The sequence below is a fragment of the Mugil cephalus genome, chromosome 2, assembly GCF_022458985.1.
Source record: "Mugil cephalus isolate CIBA_MC_2020 chromosome 2, CIBA_Mcephalus_1.1, whole genome shotgun sequence".
Lineage (NCBI taxonomy): Eukaryota > Metazoa > Chordata > Actinopteri > Mugiliformes > Mugilidae > Mugil > Mugil cephalus.
This window is the reverse complement of record NC_061771.1, coordinates 542,501-560,592: the sequence shown is the minus strand read 5'-3', so window position 1 is coordinate 560,592 and position 18,092 is coordinate 542,501. Positions and strand designations below refer to the sequence as shown.

Genomic DNA, 18,092 nt, shown 5'->3' with positions numbered 1-18,092 from the left:
CATGTGTGACTGTGTCAGCTTGGTTCCTCCTGAGGATGGCTGCTACCATCAAGGTCATTCCTATGTGGTGGGGGGGCCTGGTTTGGGTCTAGGTGGGTGCTACATATCTAAGTAACATCCACATGAATGCTAGGTTCAAACGTTCCCCAGCAGAACATTGAATTGTCACAAGATGGTCACTGTTGTTTACTTCACCGGTCAGTTGTTTTAACGTTACACATGGTTGGCAGTCAATTAGCTTAGCTTGCCTTTGTTTCTAATTTCACCTTTTTTACACCCTATCAAAATTTACCACTCAAATATACCGTAATTTGCTATTTCACTTTTTTTTAACAGACTTTTGTATGACCAACAACCAGCCGTAGCTTCATATTTAACAGACAGAAATAAGAGTGGTAACAATCTTGTCATTATGTCTGCAAAAAAATAAAAAAAAAATAAAGTGCTGATGACAACCATGTAAACGATGTAAAACATGTATTTGCTAGTTATTTTTATGGTCAACTGCCTTGCAATAAGCTCTTCAAGGGCTACTCGCTACTTATCAAAGCCATTACACCATTTTGTACACCATGCCTCCCAGTTCATGAAAAAAACAAATCTAAGAAAAGACGAAGAAAAACTATGGTCAGTTTTTGTGTTACATTAGCATATAATATAAAACATGACAAATGGTTCTTGTTAGCATTTTAACATTATTTCAAGTTCCTAGCTGGAGTTGGCGTTTAGCAATCTTAAATTGTGTTTTTATCCAATCCTAATCTTTGATCAATCACACTCAGAGGAACACAAGCCCTGCCCTCATTCTTTTCCTCTTCTCACTCACTTTTCTTCCGCAGGATGAAGTAAGTGATGGCTAAGAGGAAGGTGAAGACAAAAGAGATCCATGCCAGGACATAGGAGTGTCCATACCCTCCCGTTGTTTCCCTGGTGTTAAACTTAGCGGTGTAGATTGAGGCTGCTACCATTATACACAGGCCTGCAGGAGAAAAGAGGCAAATATTGTCACACAAAGCAAGACAAGGCAATGAAAAAGTAATTGTTTTTCCAATTTTGAGATAAGCAGGCAGTTCCAACACACACTATTAAATAAGAAACATGAGAGTTTCACCTCATTCCTTTTCCACACAGGTATCACACACATTTTTAGCCAGTGATTTTGAACAAACACATTATTTCATGCACTAAATAAACTTAAATATCTGCCACCGCTCTCCTTAGAAATACCTTAAAATCACCACGATAACTTTCGAGGTGGTGGTGGAGAGGAGGACACACAAACTGTTATCAATCACGGATGACCCTGACCACCCTCTCCACCAGAGACTCAGACAACTCCGTTGTCTCACAGAATGCTACAGGAAATCTTTCCTGCCTCAAGCCATACGCCAAACTCCTCATCTGTATCTGACAGATAACACTCTATTTCTACATTATTTCTTTTTCCTCCTTGTATTCACGTATTTCAATTCACTTATTTTTATAATTCTGTAAATATTGCGTATGTAGTATGTGTTTTCCTGTTATATAGTATGTATGGTGTTGAGTGCCTGTACATGGCCGCTGCAACTGTGAAATTCCCAGTTCGGGATTAATAGAGCATCTCTCTATCCATCTGTCTGTCAAGCAAATAACACTTTTACGACCTCAGTGCAAAAATGGCAGAATTAGCTTGTTTTAGCTTCTTAAATTTATTATTTTTCTTTATTTTTTCAAATACGCAAAAACAATGATAATGAAAATAATCAGTACTTCACTCTAAAAAGTGTATTTGTGTAGTAGTTGAAGTAATGTAATGTTTTGCATGAGTCTCACTCAGTTTTCTGCTTAAACTATGGTAGTGTCCTTTTGTGGATTACATCAACTTGAAATTACACTTTGTTCGGTTAACCTACTATTGTTGTTCAAGTCAAAGTGCGTGAGTTTCTTTAGGTTTCGTTTTGTGCATCTAACGTCATGACGTTTTTTCTGTCTTTTTTCGGAAACACATTTGGCCCCTCTTGGTCAGATAGCTTTTCTAGTTGTCTTTTTTGTCCTTAAATTTGTAAATAAATCAATTTATTTGGTTTAAAGGAACTTCTCCCTAATTAGATTAACTGATTATTTTCAAACACAGTTCAAACCCCCTCTGCATTTCAGCTTCAAGCCGTAAAACTGCCATTTTCTCTAATGTGAGTTCTCTGTAATGTGACTGTGTAATTTGAATATATTCAAAGAAAAAACAAAACAAAACATCAAATTTGAGCCATGCATTGAACCCAGGTTACTTACAGGCGATTAGCTGCAAACTGCCAGTGAAGGTGAACCTTTGGCCTTTGGGCAGGGTGAACAGCTGAGCCACAAACACGAACAAGGCCAGGATTGCAAAAACACAGGCCAGCACTGAAGTGGCCTGCACTGTCTGGAGATACTCTACATCAACTACACAAAGACACAGTGAGTATATGCCACTCTATTAATACCTTTAACATTCATCAATTCACTACTAAAATGAATATTACACCAAAAATCTGATGCAATAAAACATGAACAATGTACCTTCTGGGTAGCTTGACTGGTTGGTGTAACGCCACACTGAACTTGAATATTCCCATTTGCCCCACAAGTCAGTTGACACTGAAACAGAGACCCACCAGGCCTGAGGATGGCGAGATGGAGAAAAGAAAGAAATGCAGTGGCATACCTTTCCAACATTATAATTATAAAACTTTTTTTTAGACTGTGTTCATTGATTGGTGAGTGTATCTGTGGAGGTCTTTAGATAGGCAACATTGTGGGTGGCAAACATATTTTATGTTGAACTATTTCCAAGTGGTTCTAACTGAACTAACTGAAAGAACCAAAAAACGTAACAAAACAATAACAATAATAATAATAATAATAAGCATGCTGTAGGTGTAGTGTTGGAGCCTTTGTTCTTCCTCTGAGCAAAGGAGGTTGATAAATGTGCAAACAAAATAAAACAATATCCTCTTACATTGTCAATGGTGGCCACCAGAAGCATGATGATGGTGGTAATGTGAAGAACAATGATTCCACCTAGCATCAACATTGTAGCTTTCTGAAGACAGAGGGAAGGAGGGCGGATCAACACAATTTATTTATTTTCCACACAGTGGATGATGTGTCCCAGTAAAATAGCCTACTGTCTGAAACACTGGGGGAGTAGCGAAGAGCTCCTGCACGCGAGCCCAAACTCGCCCTGCAAGTCTGCACACACACTTTTTTTTTTAGAAAAACACACATCTGGTGTCCTACATTCAATCAACGATTTTGACATTTTTATAGTTATAGTATCAAGCTTGGTTTTTGTAGGCCAATTAGATACTTCAACAGAAATTTTAAGCTACAATCAAACTCCACCCGTTTGCTTAACTACGCATTTTTTCATTTCATTAGACTGCTTCCATCGACAAGAAAGGACCATTTGTTTTAGACTTTGTTCACATATGGGTACCGTTACACACACAGACCATGTCTTACAGTCAACAACTTCGAAAAGAGCGCCAGATACGATAAAACGTTAATAGGTACACCTCAACGCTGTTGACTACTCCGCACTATATGAATTTAACAGATATTCACAAGCGCGTCCTTGTAATCTTTCTACGGTCTGTCATAAAATCCTTTTAGCGCTTTGTTCATGATTTCAACATAGGTTTAAAACACAGACATAGCAAGCGTACATGTTTCACAGATTGTGTTATATGAGATGTAACTTTGCAAAACGTAAACAACGTGGATAAACGTTACCTGAAAGCGCTTTAACGCACGGATGTATTTGGGAATGTGAAACGCCGTAGACCCACCCAAATGTATCCACTGCACACACTATCCTTTTCCCCCTCTTTTTTCCCGTACCAAGCCCCACCCATAAAGTTTACTTATTTATTTATTTTTAAATTTCAACATGAGCCAAACCGCTTCAGTTTTGCCCCCTGCAACTCCAATTCGTGGATAAAGATGAGTGACCGCTTCAAACCCCTGCACTGTCATCCAACCCACACAAACTTACTGCTTCATTTTGCTTGTAAAATGACTTGGAATGTCCCCCAAGATGAGACAGGAGCGGTAGACAGTGGTGCAGCACATTCTGAGTAGCAGGGCCTCTCTCCAGTTTTCAGACTGACTTATTTTCAAGCAAGTGCTAGATGCCTAGATACATTTTGCCACCATGGAATCCTAATTGTCCTTCGGGGATAAATAACGTTTTTTCTGATTCTGATTCTGATTCTGATTCTGATTCTGGAAAGATACATGATAACTAGGAACCAGAAGAAGCTGCAACATGAGAAATATTTCAGTCATACCGTCTTCTTCATATCTTCTGATTCTCTTTGTAAAACATATGATTTGTGCAACAAGACAAGGGTGGTTTCTTTAGAGACAAATATAACTTTTACAAAAGTCCGACAAAGTTAGATATTAATGTCACCCTGCTGTTGACTCTCAGTGAAAGTTGGCCTGTTATTGTTCTGGAAAATCTCTGTTCACCCCATAAACACCAGGTCTGCATTTTAAGAATTATACACTGGGAGCTGTTTTGGAAATGCTGTTTTTCTCTGCCATTTTTGTTTGAAACAAGCAAAAAAAAGATGGGCATTATGGCCATGTTGACACAAACCAAAATGATCTATTTTCCTCAGGTTTTCCTCTGTGTTGTTTCGACAATTTGTGTGTAAAGACGAATCCACTGCAAAACCATATCTAGTTGTAGAAAGATATATATGTAGTACATATACCAGGCCCATGCATGGTGCTGTTTCTGCTTTAGAACTCAGCCAAAGAAAAGAAGAAGAAAATGCACAGAAACCCTGTGTGCAGCACAGTTTGTAAAGTGTGATGTTTTTTGAGGGGCGGGACTTAGCTGGAAGCAAAACATTCTAGTCTGTAAACGCTGATAACCATATTTCAACAGACTGTTTTGCCAAGAATGGTGTTATTTTAAAAAGTTGACACTGACTGATGGGACTACATTCATGACCCCTACACTCTCATTTACTGGATGGATGATTTGACCAAAAAATCCAGATCCGTCAGGGTTGCCTAAACTTGCACTTAAGCGGTTTCACCGAAAAATCTAATTAGTGGTAATCTGACCTAAAATTAGGCCATGTTTACATGAATCTGATTTTTGGATCGGATTGCATCCGTGGCCTATAATTATCAGACTTGATCCTGATTTGTGAAACAGCCTATATAAACACAAATCCGATTTTGTGTGAAACCGCATAGGTCTTGCACAGTTCTGCCTGCTGTCAGTAACAGATCTGGATCTTCCTGTGACTGGAACCGCACCCTTTTGAATCTAGGTCCCAGGGTGAAAAAGAAAAATACGGAGCCTGTGCGGTTTCTTTTTTCATTCATGTGAACGGCTTGATATGAACACAATGATGTCATCGCCCCACTCTCACACCACGCCTTTGCTTAAATCTTGATTGTTAAAGAACTTCTTACTTTGATTGCCAAGTACTTGTCAGAGCAGAGGAGCATATTATGTCCATAATGGCAATAGATTTAGTGTAGGACTGTAACATTAGTATACATTTGTTTTCACTAGTTCTTAGATTTCCAAATGCAAAATTAAATAAAAAAAAAATCTAATTAAATTAAACTAATAATAATAATAATAATAATAATAATAATAATAATAATAATATATTCAAAATAACAGTCAGAAGCCCGGATAAATGACTGGTACTACTTTGATCCCATTTCCCATGATGCTCTCATACCACGCACTTGTACCTTTTTAATTGGCTCGTGCCCGGTGACTCTGATTGATCGCCCTCGTGTCCAGGTGATGCCTTCGTGGGCGTTTAAGAAAAGCATCAATTATTCAGCGATGTCTTGCAACGCGGAGAAATTGATACGTTTATTTTTATTTGTAATAATTGGATATTTTTACACATTTCCGCTTTGTTACTCGGTAAGTTTGGGGCAGTACGAGGACGATATTTTTGCCTATCGAGTTCATGACTGGGAAGGAATTAACAAAGACAGCGGCGTACACCAGGGGAAATGGCACCTCGTTGAACAGGTTATCCGGAGTCCTAATGCACTTAAATTCAACCAGGCGGATCTCAACGAGCTTCGGCCTGAACCCGGTGTTTCTCCCGGAGACCCATCCGTACATTTCAGTGCACCAAAACTTCTTAAAACTGGCTTCAACTTTGGGCTCACCAACTCCTCCTGGACTATTGGTAAAGTCAGCACGAAATCAGGGTCCTCATCTCCAGACTCTGAAGATGGCTACCAAGGAGATTTTACAGGTTAAAGGGGATTTCCACTTGTTTTTAGCGGGTTTGTAGACCCTGGTGTGTGCGTGTGCGTGTATGTGTGTGTGTGTGTGGCAGGAAATAATGTAGCGGGATCCTTTCTTTCTCTACACACTATTTTTATCCTCTAGGTTTTCATGGACTTCAGGGAAAGATTTCGGGCCTAATCCCTGACAGTAGTCCACATTTCTCCGAGTGGCAGACCATACAGCCTTTGGTGAAATGTGACAACAATGTCATGATCATCACTGCCTCTGGTCAAGGAGCCATGCACTTACAAGTGAACAGAGGTATCTATTCATTCTATTTCTAGAAGGATAAGGATAAAACTCGGCTTTGTGTTAGCAATATCAGAAATTAAGTGTGTAATGGTTTAATTTTAGAAACTGCAGATAAAAAAAATTCTGTCTCTACAGTGGGAGACTTCCCAATCTCCATCTTCAGTTTGCCTCCATACTGTGGTTACTCACTGAAGACAGCATACAAGGACCTCGAGATGAAGATGCCTTATGATGCATGCTACATTACTCAGGAGGTACAGGCACAAAAACATTGCTACTAGTAATCACTCTTGTCCCGATCTATTATTTATTTATTTATTTATTTATTTTTGTTGTCAGAATGGCAGTTATGTTCTGCCCATATTGTGGCGGGCCAACCCGCTGAAGTTCTCTTGCCCGATGTGGATCACAGAACTTGCCCCCATGATCTCCCTTTCTGACCCTTTAGTCTTCTGCTCCCCTGACAGTATGGTGGTACAGATACATGGCCAAGAGAAAAGTATACCACTGCTAGGAGTCACAGGTATGCAGGTTTCTCTGGCAGCTCAATTGTCAGCTATCTCACAGTGTTTCGGACTTGTTTTTGTGTTGTACTCAACACCTTAGTATAAGGCTATCCAGATGAATTACAATGAGACCACTTTATTAATTTGTTAGTAATTGAGTTGATGTCAAATCACTCTTTATTCGACTCTTTATTTTATTACAGAATTTAGACAGTAGTTTTGACAAATGATTTAAATTCAGTGAAAAAAATGCAGTTGTTCGTAGTTAAAGCCCAAAGACTCAGTGAGAATGACAACAAAGGTGTGTGTATCTATTTTATAGTGAGTGGAACTTGGGGTCCATTTGTATCTGAACAGTGTGCAAGCTTTGACTCCCAGTCTCAGGAGCTTACCTTCTTCATCTCCTACAGCGCTCCTTGCATCACTAGTAAGGTAGGTTGTCTAATTAAAATGATAATTGTATCAGGTTGCTGGCTTGGGACAATAATATTTTAATGTGACACCTTTTTATAGGATGGACTACACCTCCAGCTTTTATTAGATGGTCAAGACTACATGCTCTCCTGCCCACCCCACACAACTTCTCTAACTCCTACTCCATCTCCTGGTGACCCTCAGTTTCCCTACCCTATCCCATATCCCGTTAGCACTGGACCAACAACCACTCCTCCTCTTTCTCCTCCTCCTCTTCCCTCTCCTCCTCCTCCCTCCCATCAAACCCCATCTCAGGAGCAGATTGCACAATTTCCACACTATCCTTACTACTTCTACCTGCCCCCTCCAACTTGGTCTAACACTCTGTCTCCCGGTAACCCTCTTGTTGCCTACATCCCAGATTCTGTTAGCTTTGCTCCCACTTCCTCTCCTTCCCCTCCAACTCAGGAGCAGATTGCACCAGTTCCAGAATATCCTCACCCCTACCTGCCATCTCCACCTTGGTCTCCTACTCCGTCTCCTAGTCACCCTCAGTTTCTCCATCTCCCAGGTCCTGTTAGCCCTGTAACCACCTTTCCCTCCATTCCTGCCCCGCTTCATCAGCTTCCAACTCTCGGTCAAATTCCACAGCTTGTGGACTATCACTACTATCCTTCCTCTGGAGTGACTCGGTATCTTCAGCTGCCCCAAGTTCACCAAGTTGCCCCAAAACCCACTCGCCCACCTCAGCCCACCCATGGCAGTCCTTCTGGACAGCAAGAGCAACTGTTTCTCTATCCCACTGACATCAAATACCACTTTGCTATTTCTCCTGCCACCCAGCCCCCCAAACCTCCAAAAAGTCCTCATTATTCTCAGTATCATCTTCAGCTACCATACTATCCTGAACCCACTGCAGCACCAGTGACCCAACAACCTGCTCCTCTCCCTTCCATGCCACAGTCTCCTGTTGATCCACAGTATCAAGTTGATCCACCTTATCTACCCAATCCTGTCAGCTCCTACTACCCTCATTGGTCGATTTCTTACACAAAACCTTCTACTGACAGTCCCTCCAGCCAGTTTCATCCCCAAAGACACAATTACTTGCCACTGCCTGCACTTCAGCCATTGGCCAAAGGAGAATTTCAGAAACCAGCGGTTCCACAAACCACCTGCCCACCACACTTGGATGCTATTTGCAGCTTTTCTGTTTCTTCTAATTTTCCTAATTATCTTACTCTTTCCCAGTCACAATACCATCCACCCTACCTCCCTGTGCCCCAGTATCCACAGATTCCCCAAGCAATGACGACACAAAATCCTGCCACCATGACTCCCCCTACTACAACCACAGCTTGGACCAATCTACAGGATCCCTATCTTAAGTGTCTGATTGAGAAAATGTCTGTCTTCCTGCCTTATGCTCACACAGAATCCATTCAGCTCAGAGGTAAGTGCTTGTTTAAACATGAGAGCTGTTGGTGAGAAACATAGCTTTTTTTTAATGTGGTAAAAGGAGACAGCAGCTATGTTTTCCTCAACCTATAAATAAACAGTTGGTGAGCTGTATGTGCTAGACAGAATCACAGAAAGAGTAAAGATAATATTCATATATATGTATCTGCAGTCTTTCCAGAAGTATATATTTTATTTGCTATAATTCATGACATTACTTAAATGCAGGGACGACTGGTATAAATGGGCTAACGGGCTAAGCCCTCCCAAGCTAACACAGAAAAGATGAGAAAATTATTTTTTAAATAACTTTTAAATAACAGTTTGGGTTAGGTTTTGGTGAAGCCAAGGGTAGCAACAGTATCAAATATTCATAAGAAAAAAAAATCTGAATATCAATAAATGGGCTGATTTTTATTTTTATTTTTACAGGACCGCTTTAATTTGTTTAATTATTGTAAGTGATTGACAGGTGTCATGCCAGGCCTCTGTCATTCACTGATCATTTGGGCTAAATTCAGTCAGCCCTTAGTCGCTGGTCATTGATTGAAAGCATTGCTTGTGCCAGAGTGGGGAAGTTCAGCTATGGTGGGCGTGAATGTCTTTGGAGGAAAAGTTGGAAGTTAAGCTATTGGAATCACATCGGATAAACAATGTTTAACAAAATGTTTTACAAATGACAAAGTAATACCTTTTTATGTCTTCTTGTTTGAAAGATGGGACTAGCGAATTGCAAGTGTAGCTAAGAAATGACTTTTCTGTTTTTTCGTGCCTATTTTTTGGAGGTCACATCGGAAAAATGCTGATTCAGCAAAGTGGGCTGTATGGTTAGATAGTACACTGGTAAGTGACATTGCCTACCACACAGGAGGTTGCGGTTCAAATCATGGTTACTGCAAAAACATATCCCACTGAAAGTGTTTAGCCCCCCCCAACATCGTTTTAGTTTATGTGTGTTTAAATACTGTGAGTTCTATTGTACTCTCTCAGGTACAAACTGAAACTGAACTGAACAATCTTTTTATTCAAGTTGAAAATTTCTTTGATGTGGTCGCAGCTTGTCACTAAGGGGTGATGTTGTGTCCTGAAGCCAGACCAGTTGGCCAACACTGATGTAGACTAAAAAAGTATAGTGTACCTGTAATTGATGTACGTGTGGGTATTGTAGGTGATGTTTCTTTTGATAATGTTAACTATTTAGTAGTTATTATGCATTTGTTAGCCCACCCACCAAATTTCACCACCACACCTGTACCCAGACCTAGAATACTGCTGTACAGTACGTGAATGGTTAACTACATCTTGCTCAGACCATCTCGCAGACTAGCTTGCTCTACTATCTTGCTCCACTATCAAGTATCTAACAAGCTGTTGTCTACATCAGAACAAAAAAAGGGATGGGTGTTACTCTCCAGTGTGTCTCCGCATTGTGGGTACATGCTACAGATGCCACAGGACTTTGGGGTAATCCTCCACTCTCCTCTGCCTGCCTGTCACAGCCAGATACAGGTAAGCTCTTCCTTTATGCTTCTCCACAGATATATGGCACATATATGAATATGTGAATATATGAATGTGTAAAATAAATCCACTTAAGATGGACTCATTCTCCTAAAAGTCCTTGGACAGAGTGCTCGGACTCAAAAACCCTTTGGTCCATGTGCATATACACAATACACAATAAATAAACAATCAATACTCATATTGACGTATTACATAATTGCATTCTCAATGTAACATGCAACAACTGCACTCATTACATGACATCATATGCGATATAAACATTAAATGTATTAGACACAAGAGGATGATAAACATTGATATTGATAAACATTGACTTTACACTGAAATGTACTGCCGTGCAGCACCAGCACCACCACAAAGCACAAAATTATTTTGGTTTGCTGATGATGGCAGTTCGTACTCATAGGGTTGTTTCTACAGAAACAGTTCTGCTTGTATATAGAACACAGACGAGCAGTTCTTCCTAGTCAACAGCTCATATTTATGATTATTCCCATATAGACTATAAGCAGCTGCATGTCATTTTATTTATTTATTTTTTTAACATGTTCTGTGTAACAAATCTGGTGAAAGCTCAGTGACTTTATTTGTTTATTGTTTAATACTGTAACTGTAAACTATGCGTGGTTGATCTTACACCATTTTATTGATTTCCTTGACTTTAGACTCCCTCGACCATTTCTTTGCCCATAAGGTTTTGGGACAGATCCATAGAACAGTACAGGACCTTGGACCCACAATGCCCATATCTAAGTACTCTTAAAACTCCAGCACCAGTTACCCCAGCCTTCTCAAAGAGCCTACCAACCACCACCGAGGGCCCTGTCGTTGCAGAGGCTAAAATCTTCTGCTCGTCCCATCATATGGATGTGGAGCTCCCTGCTGGTCCAATTTCAGGAATAGCTATTAAAGGTCTGTATGTGCCTGTGTACAGTGGTGTATATGATCAAAGTGCATATGGTTGCCCTCAGCTCTGTATGAGCTGAATGTTAACAAGGTTCAGGGCCTCTGTGTGTGAGTGAATGTGGATGGAGGAAGGGATAGGCTTGTTCTTCATTTTGACAAGAGATTGCTTGCTGAGAGCTATGATTGTGCAATTTGAAGTCCACACCAAAATAACTTATTGTATATTTCCACATGTGCAGACACCAAGAGACACCTGATGAACCTCCAGGATTTTCCAGCGTACTGTAGGTATTCTGCAAGCAAAGGCAAAGATGGCAAAATCCATTTGATTCTTCAGTTACACTCAGTGTGTCACATGAGTGTAAAGGCAAGTATTGACTCAGTTTCCACAGAGCACATTGCTTTTTGTATAATTGAAAATGTTATGTACCTGTTAACTCCTGTATAAACATTTTCATCTAAAAGGGAAACATGTACACCATCACTGTTGTCTACATGACAGCAACTGGGAGAAAGGAGGCTCAATTCTCTTGTCCAGTTGTCATCCCGGTGTCTGGGCAAGGTAGTTAGATTTTATAGTTACACTTCTGAAGGGCTTTGCAAAAAGGTGTTTTCTCCAGGCCATTCAGAGTTATTTTAACTGTGCGCCTGACATTTGTCATGCTGTCCCTCAGAGTGCAACCTTCCTAGTGAACATCGTCTCCCCTGTGGATCCAGCTCTGTATCCCAGCCACAGTGCCTCTCCATGGGCTGCTGCTTCAACAAGCACCCCCCTGCCTGCTACTACCCCATGGATGGTGAGCTGCTGTCTGTGTCCCTACTGACATTTTCAAGCCCCTTAGCTGAGTACAGTTGAGCTGTTTGGGTATGGAAATGGAAGCATTACTACTGTTCAATGTGAGGCACATTCAGGGCAGCACAGCATGATTCAGGCTTGCAGTGACATCAAATGTGGAAAGGGTATAAAATACCTTGGGTCTCATTATCAATTTTTTCCTGAGATTTCTGACCTTTTTTCCATCTGACCTATCCGTAATTGTGCATGTGTATCTGTGTTTGTATCTCCCTCCAGAGTGCACTATTGACCGCCACTTTGTCTTCTCTGTGCCTGCCTCCCTCACGGAGCCCCCTCTTTCCCCTGCCCTGCTTGTTGCTGCCACCGACACCACCTGCAAGCCTCAAAGAGTAATTGCTGACTACGCCTTGTTCAAGATCCCAATGGATGGCTGTGGGACACACAGAGTGGTGAGATTTAATGAATGGAAACATTTTGTAATTATGTAATTTGATCATTTAAAGAAGGTCTCTCGTACTAAAAAGAGAGAAGGAAATTCAAAATCCTGCCATTTAAGTTCTGTTGTTAGCGCACAGGGTGCTGCCGTTGTGGTTGTGTTGCTGGATGTGATGTCATTGGATTGGTTAGCTCAACTTGCAGTCGAACTGTTCACCTACATATACAGTGGGTAAAATAAGTATTGAACACATCACAATATTTCCTAGTAAACATATTTCTAAGGGGGTTTTGACATGACATTTCACCAGGTGTTGGTAACAACCTAAGTAATCCATACATAGAAAGAAACCAAAACAAATAAGTTCAGAAATTAAGTTCTGTGTAATAACCTAAAATAACAGAGGGAAAAAGCATTTAACACACACACAAACTTAGACTTCAGACTTTAATGATCCATAAGGGAAATTACTTTGTCACCAAAGCTTTGTTGCACATAAACGTAAACAACACAAAAACACAAGAAAGATAAAACAAATGAGATCAAATTAGATAAAAAATAAAGAATGTAATCAAAAAATGTATAGAATTGGCATTAGGTCTATATTTAAGTTGGCAAAAACAGCATCTGAGGTGTTCGGCCATTTGACCTATTCTTGTCGAATGGTGTCTCCTTGTACTTGTGAGGGAGGGATGTAAATTCAAACAGATCATGTCCGCCCGTAGAGTCTGAATCCGGGCACAGATGTACTGTGGTCCTATGAACCAGATCTTCAAAGCACTTCTCATGACATACTCCCTGTGAGTCCCATCAAGCTCACCATCGATCCTGCTGCCAAAAACCTCATGATCCCATTGAGGACAGACGACACTGCCGACCTGAAGCTCTTTCTCCCTTCCTCCACCGCCAACTCGAGGGATTCTCAGCCTGGCATCCAAAGCATATCAACCTCACTCCAGGCAGCTCAGGGGACATGGACAGTGCTAGCAAACAATAGCAGGAACACACCACTGGACCCAACGGCCGTTCCACAGAACTCCACAGCCAACGACCAACAACACAGCCAAAAAACAAAAGTCCAGAAAAAACAGCACAAAAAGACAAAAACGACCAAAAACCATTTTGGGTAGAAAAAAACAACAAGTCAGACAAAAAACAACCATTAACACACCAAGAATAACCCAAAAAGGTTATTCTTCACGGAGTTGCTGGCGACATGCAGCCACTCTTTCAGGCGCATTTTTCAAAAGGTTGAAAAGGAATAGAAAGCCAAGACACCAGCTGAAGTGGCCAAAAACCATCCTGCCCCTTGTCACTGCAAATGAATATCAGCTGGTTCAGTCCAAACTGATGTCCTATAAAAAGCTGTGTCATTAACAAGGTGTCACACAAGGAACATCTCATCATGGGTAAAAGTAAAGAACTCTCTCAAGACCTTTGCAACCTTATTGTTGCAAAACATTCTGATGGCTTTGGTTAGAGAAGGATTTCTAAACTTCTGAACGTTCCAGTGAGCACTGTTGGGTCCATAATCCAGAAGTGGAAAGAACATCACTCGACCATAAACTATGCTTGCATTGCCATGGCCTGTGCACGCTCACCATGCAAGACTCCATTTCTGAAGAAAAAGCATGTTAAATCTCATTTAAAGTTTGTTGCACAACGTTTGGACAAGCCTGTAAAATGCTGGGAGAACATAGTCTGGTCAGATGAGAGCAAAATTTTAATCTTTGGATGCCATAACACACACCATGTCTGGAGGACAAAATGCTCTACACATCATCCCAAAAACACCATACCAACAGTGAAGTTTAGAGGTGGGAACATTGTGGTGTGGGACTGTTTTTCTGCATATAGTACTGGCATTCTTCATATAATTGAAGGGAGGATGAATGAAAAAATGTAACAAGACATTCTTGAGAAAAATCTGCTGCCATCTACCAGAACGATGAAGATGAAACGAGGGTGGACATTTCAGCAAGACAATGATCCCAAACACAGAGACAAGGAAACTCTCAACTGGCTTCAGGGAAATGAAATAAAGCTGCTGGAATGGCCCAGCCAATCACCTGACTTGAATCCAAATGAAAATCTACGGAAAGAACTAAAAATCCTAGTTCATAGAAGAGGCCCACAGAACCTTCAAGATTTAAAGACTGTTTGTGTGGAAGAATGGGCCAAAATCACACCTGAGCAATGCAGGCGACTTTTCCATACACTCAAAAGGAAGAATCTTGAATTAGAATTTGCGTTTTGCACTGTTGGATGTTAAAAAGGTTCTAAGTAGAGCTTTGTGTGCAAAAAGAAGAAATGGGAGCAAGATACCAATTTTTTGAGCTGGGAATTTATTGAAAACAACAATTTAACTGAAATAGGCTGATCATCAGCTGGTCAGAAGTTGAAGAATGGGTTGGGGTTAAAGAATGGTGGAGCTACTCATTACTGAGCCCTTTTTTGAGACTTTAATTCCTGTTTTGAGGAGGGTTTGGGGTATTTTTTTGAGCTATCGTCTTAAACTTTTGATCAGCTGACCGCCCACTATGAAGAATTGCTGATCTTCTCCTCGCTGCTGTCTCCGTCTGGAGTCTGCGAACCTCCTTCATCCTCTGCAAAAATAGGTCTCTCAACCCTCCTTGTCAGTAGCTCAAACACGTAGACCACTGGGTTAGTTGACAGAATAATCACCCTTTCTGCTTCATCCTCTGATACATTTTCTCTGAAACTGCATCATCTTCAATAGCAGCCGAAGCACCCAGCACATCCTATGATGTATGGAGTGACGGAAAATAAAAATGGTGTAGAGTATGCCCCCATCATTTTTTTTTTTCATGGGATTTATTGATTATCAGATAAATAATTGGGAGCTACTCCCTGACAACCATTGCCATAAATACTTGTTAGTGTCTCTTCACAAAATTTTATTTCCAATTCTGTCTTGATAGATGGTGGGGAAAACTGTAGTCTACATGGTGGAAATCATCAACAAGGTTCAAACTCTCAGCCTCAACTATGGCACAATCACAAGAGATTCTCCTGTCAGGTCAGAACATGTTGCTGCCCATTTTGTTTTCACAGTATTCAGTTTTGAGCATCTTCATCTTTTTACAGGTCCATTGCAACTATTTGTAGTGGACGTGGGTGTGGCCACTGAGTCTCATGTGTCCCATGCCTGAGCTAGAGGATGATGGGAGGCAGGTTACATGGTTCAGGCAAATGACTAATGTACTAGTTTGCATTCTTTCTGTTTTAAATGCACCATGTTAACCAGGAGCCATGGTGATGTGTTACGAATAAAATCAATCAAACATTTATGTAAAATATCCAAAAATTCATTCATTGACTTTTACAATTGATAAGAAAAGTATGGTCGGATGGTGCTGCTAAATGAGCTGCAAGAACGTTTTCAGTAGACTATTAAACCCTGCTATGCTAGAAATTTGGCAGCTGGAGGGCAGATGCTCTGCTACTTAAACATTTCCAGTGGACACTAAACCAATCATAGTTGTGAGTAAGTTGGAGCGTCAACAATAAATAAAATGTTCTGCTCTGAAGATCGCTCATGCCTGCCCATCAATAACAGGTTGCTGGTGGAGTGCAGGTTATCACCAGGATCAGCACTGACTGTTAGCTATGTAGTCAAAACGCCAACCATTAGTCCTGAAGTTCAGTCCCAAGGGGTGTTTGGAGTCCAGCTCAGGATTGCAGAAGGTAAATTATCTTCATTTACAACACAGCTTTTCAGTATAATTGTTGGTATGTGAGCAAGCGAGTTTAGCTGGCGAAGGTGGAAAAAAAAACGAAACTGAAAATCATGATCAAATTAAGATGAGTTTTGTTACTTCACCTTTGAGTGAATGATTACAGTTGTGTTCAAAATAATAGCAGTCCAACGTCACTAACCATATGAATCTGTTTTTGGTAGAAATGATATTTCTATATGGCAAATAATCTACCAGTATGTGTAACAGATTAATAGAAAACTGGCAGAGCCAACAGTCATTATATGAATGCTGGTGATTCTGTGTAATTTAGTCTTGAATTGAAAGGGGCATGTTCAAAATAATAGCAGTGTGGAGTACAATTAGCGAGGTCATTCATTCTGTGGGGAAAAAAGAGAAAAAAACAGGTATCAAACAGGTACAAAGGCAGCAAATGTTGTACATGCTGGTTATAGTGTGTTTCTTTCTGAAAATATGAGTAAAATGCAGATTATTACAGAAGAACAGTGCACTTTGATTGGAAAGTGAAATGGGGGAACATATAAAGAAGTGTAGAAATGTATAAGCTTATCACCTAAAATTCTCATATGCTTTAAAATGAGGACCAAAACCAGAAAGACAAGGAAGGACACTGAAAACTGCCTTTCTAATGGATCAAACAATAACCAAAAATACCCAAAATGTCAAAGACTCAGACAATGATCAAAGAAGTTCTAAAGTTGCCTGTGAGTACTGCAACAATTAGAAACACCTATGTGAAGCCAAGCTGTCAGCAAGATGCCCCTGCAAAGTCCCACTTTTGCAAAATCGACATGTGCTGAAGAGGTTAGGGTTTACCGAAGAACACATTGACTGGCCTAAAGAGAAATGGTGCAACATTTTGTGGACTGATGAAGGATTGTTCTTTTTTTGTGTCTAGGTGGCCACAGATCCAGGGATCATGGATCAGTTTGGATATATCAAAATATTTGAAGAGGTCATGTTGCAGTATGCCTTTAAAATATGTGTTTCAACAAGACAATGACCCCAAACAGTGACGTCAAATTTATCTGAGGCAAACCCAAGAAATGTGGAGGAATTGTGGAATGTACTCCAATCGCCCTGGACTGGAATACCTGTTCACAGGTGCCAGAAATTGATTGATCACAAATCAAAAATGGTTCTTGGACACAGTAGTTATACAACCAAGTACTAGCTCAGTGATTAACAGGGAAGCAAAATCATTTAAGCGTTTTACAGTTTATACAGTAAATGTATGATTTTGTAAAGAAAATGCAGACACTGTTTTTTTGAATAGCCCAATATTCCTTCACTTTCTGTAAAGTAATAAATTTGACGAATGGTTAAGACTTTTTATGTTTAAAACTGCTATTATTTTGAACACAACTGTATATGAAAACCGGTTGTAGTTGATTCTCTGCCTTATTGCGACTGTGTTAAGTGCGGTTCAAGAAGCAATATTCCTCTGTTATTATACACCTCTCTCATATCAGATGGACAGTACAGCAGCTACTATCCACAGTATCACCAGCCTCTGCAAATGTTGCTGGGAAAACCACTGTATCTGGAAGTGCGGCTCCTAAATTCTCCAGATCCCAGTTTGGTGCTGTTGGTGCACTACTGTCTTGCCTACCCACGCTCCGGAAAAGCTGTGTGGGTGCTACTTTACAACGGGTAGGTTGAAACGTCTCCTGTGTGAACACAACACAAAAATAGTGAGCACTGCAAAGAAGAAGTCTGGTGTAGAAGGAACAAAATAAAGATTAACTTCACA

At 40.5% G+C, this 18,092-nt stretch overlaps 2 protein-coding genes across 3 annotated transcripts in view; one reads left to right on the top strand and one right to left on the bottom strand.

Moving 5' to 3' along the window:
* Window positions 1-48: 48 nt before the first annotated feature.
* emp1 (epithelial membrane protein 1) lies at window positions 49-3,842 on the bottom strand. Its single transcript, XM_047578660.1, has 5 exons — window positions 3,754-3,842; window positions 2,978-3,061; window positions 2,539-2,638; window positions 2,272-2,421; window positions 49-979 (listed from the first exon to the last, which is right to left on the bottom strand). The coding sequence occupies exons 2-5, from the start codon at window positions 3,050-3,052 to the stop codon at window positions 819-821; spliced, it is 486 nt and encodes a 161-aa protein (XP_047434616.1). The 5' UTR covers window positions 3,053-3,061; window positions 3,754-3,842; the 3' UTR covers window positions 49-818.
* Window positions 3,843-5,791: 1,949 nt separating this feature from the next.
* The window catches only part of LOC125004310, a 13,609-nt gene continuing 1,308 nt past the window's right edge, over window positions 5,792-18,092 (top strand). Inside the window, exons 1-16 of one of the 2 annotated variants that reach the window (XM_047578825.1) lie at window positions 5,801-5,929; window positions 6,077-6,272; window positions 6,410-6,568; window positions 6,695-6,813; window positions 6,899-7,082; window positions 7,388-7,497; window positions 7,579-8,932; window positions 10,322-10,446; window positions 11,127-11,373; window positions 11,607-11,734; window positions 11,833-11,929; window positions 12,042-12,164; window positions 12,440-12,612; window positions 15,542-15,639; window positions 16,180-16,307; window positions 17,812-17,992. In XM_047578825.1, coding sequence (XP_047434781.1) covers window positions 5,804-5,929; window positions 6,077-6,272; window positions 6,410-6,568; window positions 6,695-6,813; window positions 6,899-7,082; window positions 7,388-7,497; window positions 7,579-8,932; window positions 10,322-10,446; window positions 11,127-11,373; window positions 11,607-11,734; window positions 11,833-11,929; window positions 12,042-12,164; window positions 12,440-12,612; window positions 15,542-15,639; window positions 16,180-16,307; window positions 17,812-17,992 — 3,548 coding nt within the window. In that variant the 5' untranslated portion in view covers window positions 5,801-5,803. Of the gene's footprint in view, window positions 6,273-6,409; window positions 6,569-6,694; window positions 6,814-6,898; window positions 7,083-7,387; window positions 7,498-7,578; window positions 8,933-10,321; window positions 10,447-11,126; window positions 11,374-11,606; window positions 11,735-11,832; window positions 11,930-12,041; window positions 12,165-12,439; window positions 12,613-15,541; window positions 15,640-16,179; window positions 16,308-17,811; window positions 17,993-18,092 lie in introns of both variants that reach the window. The other variant, XM_047578824.1, reaches the window with a different exon arrangement.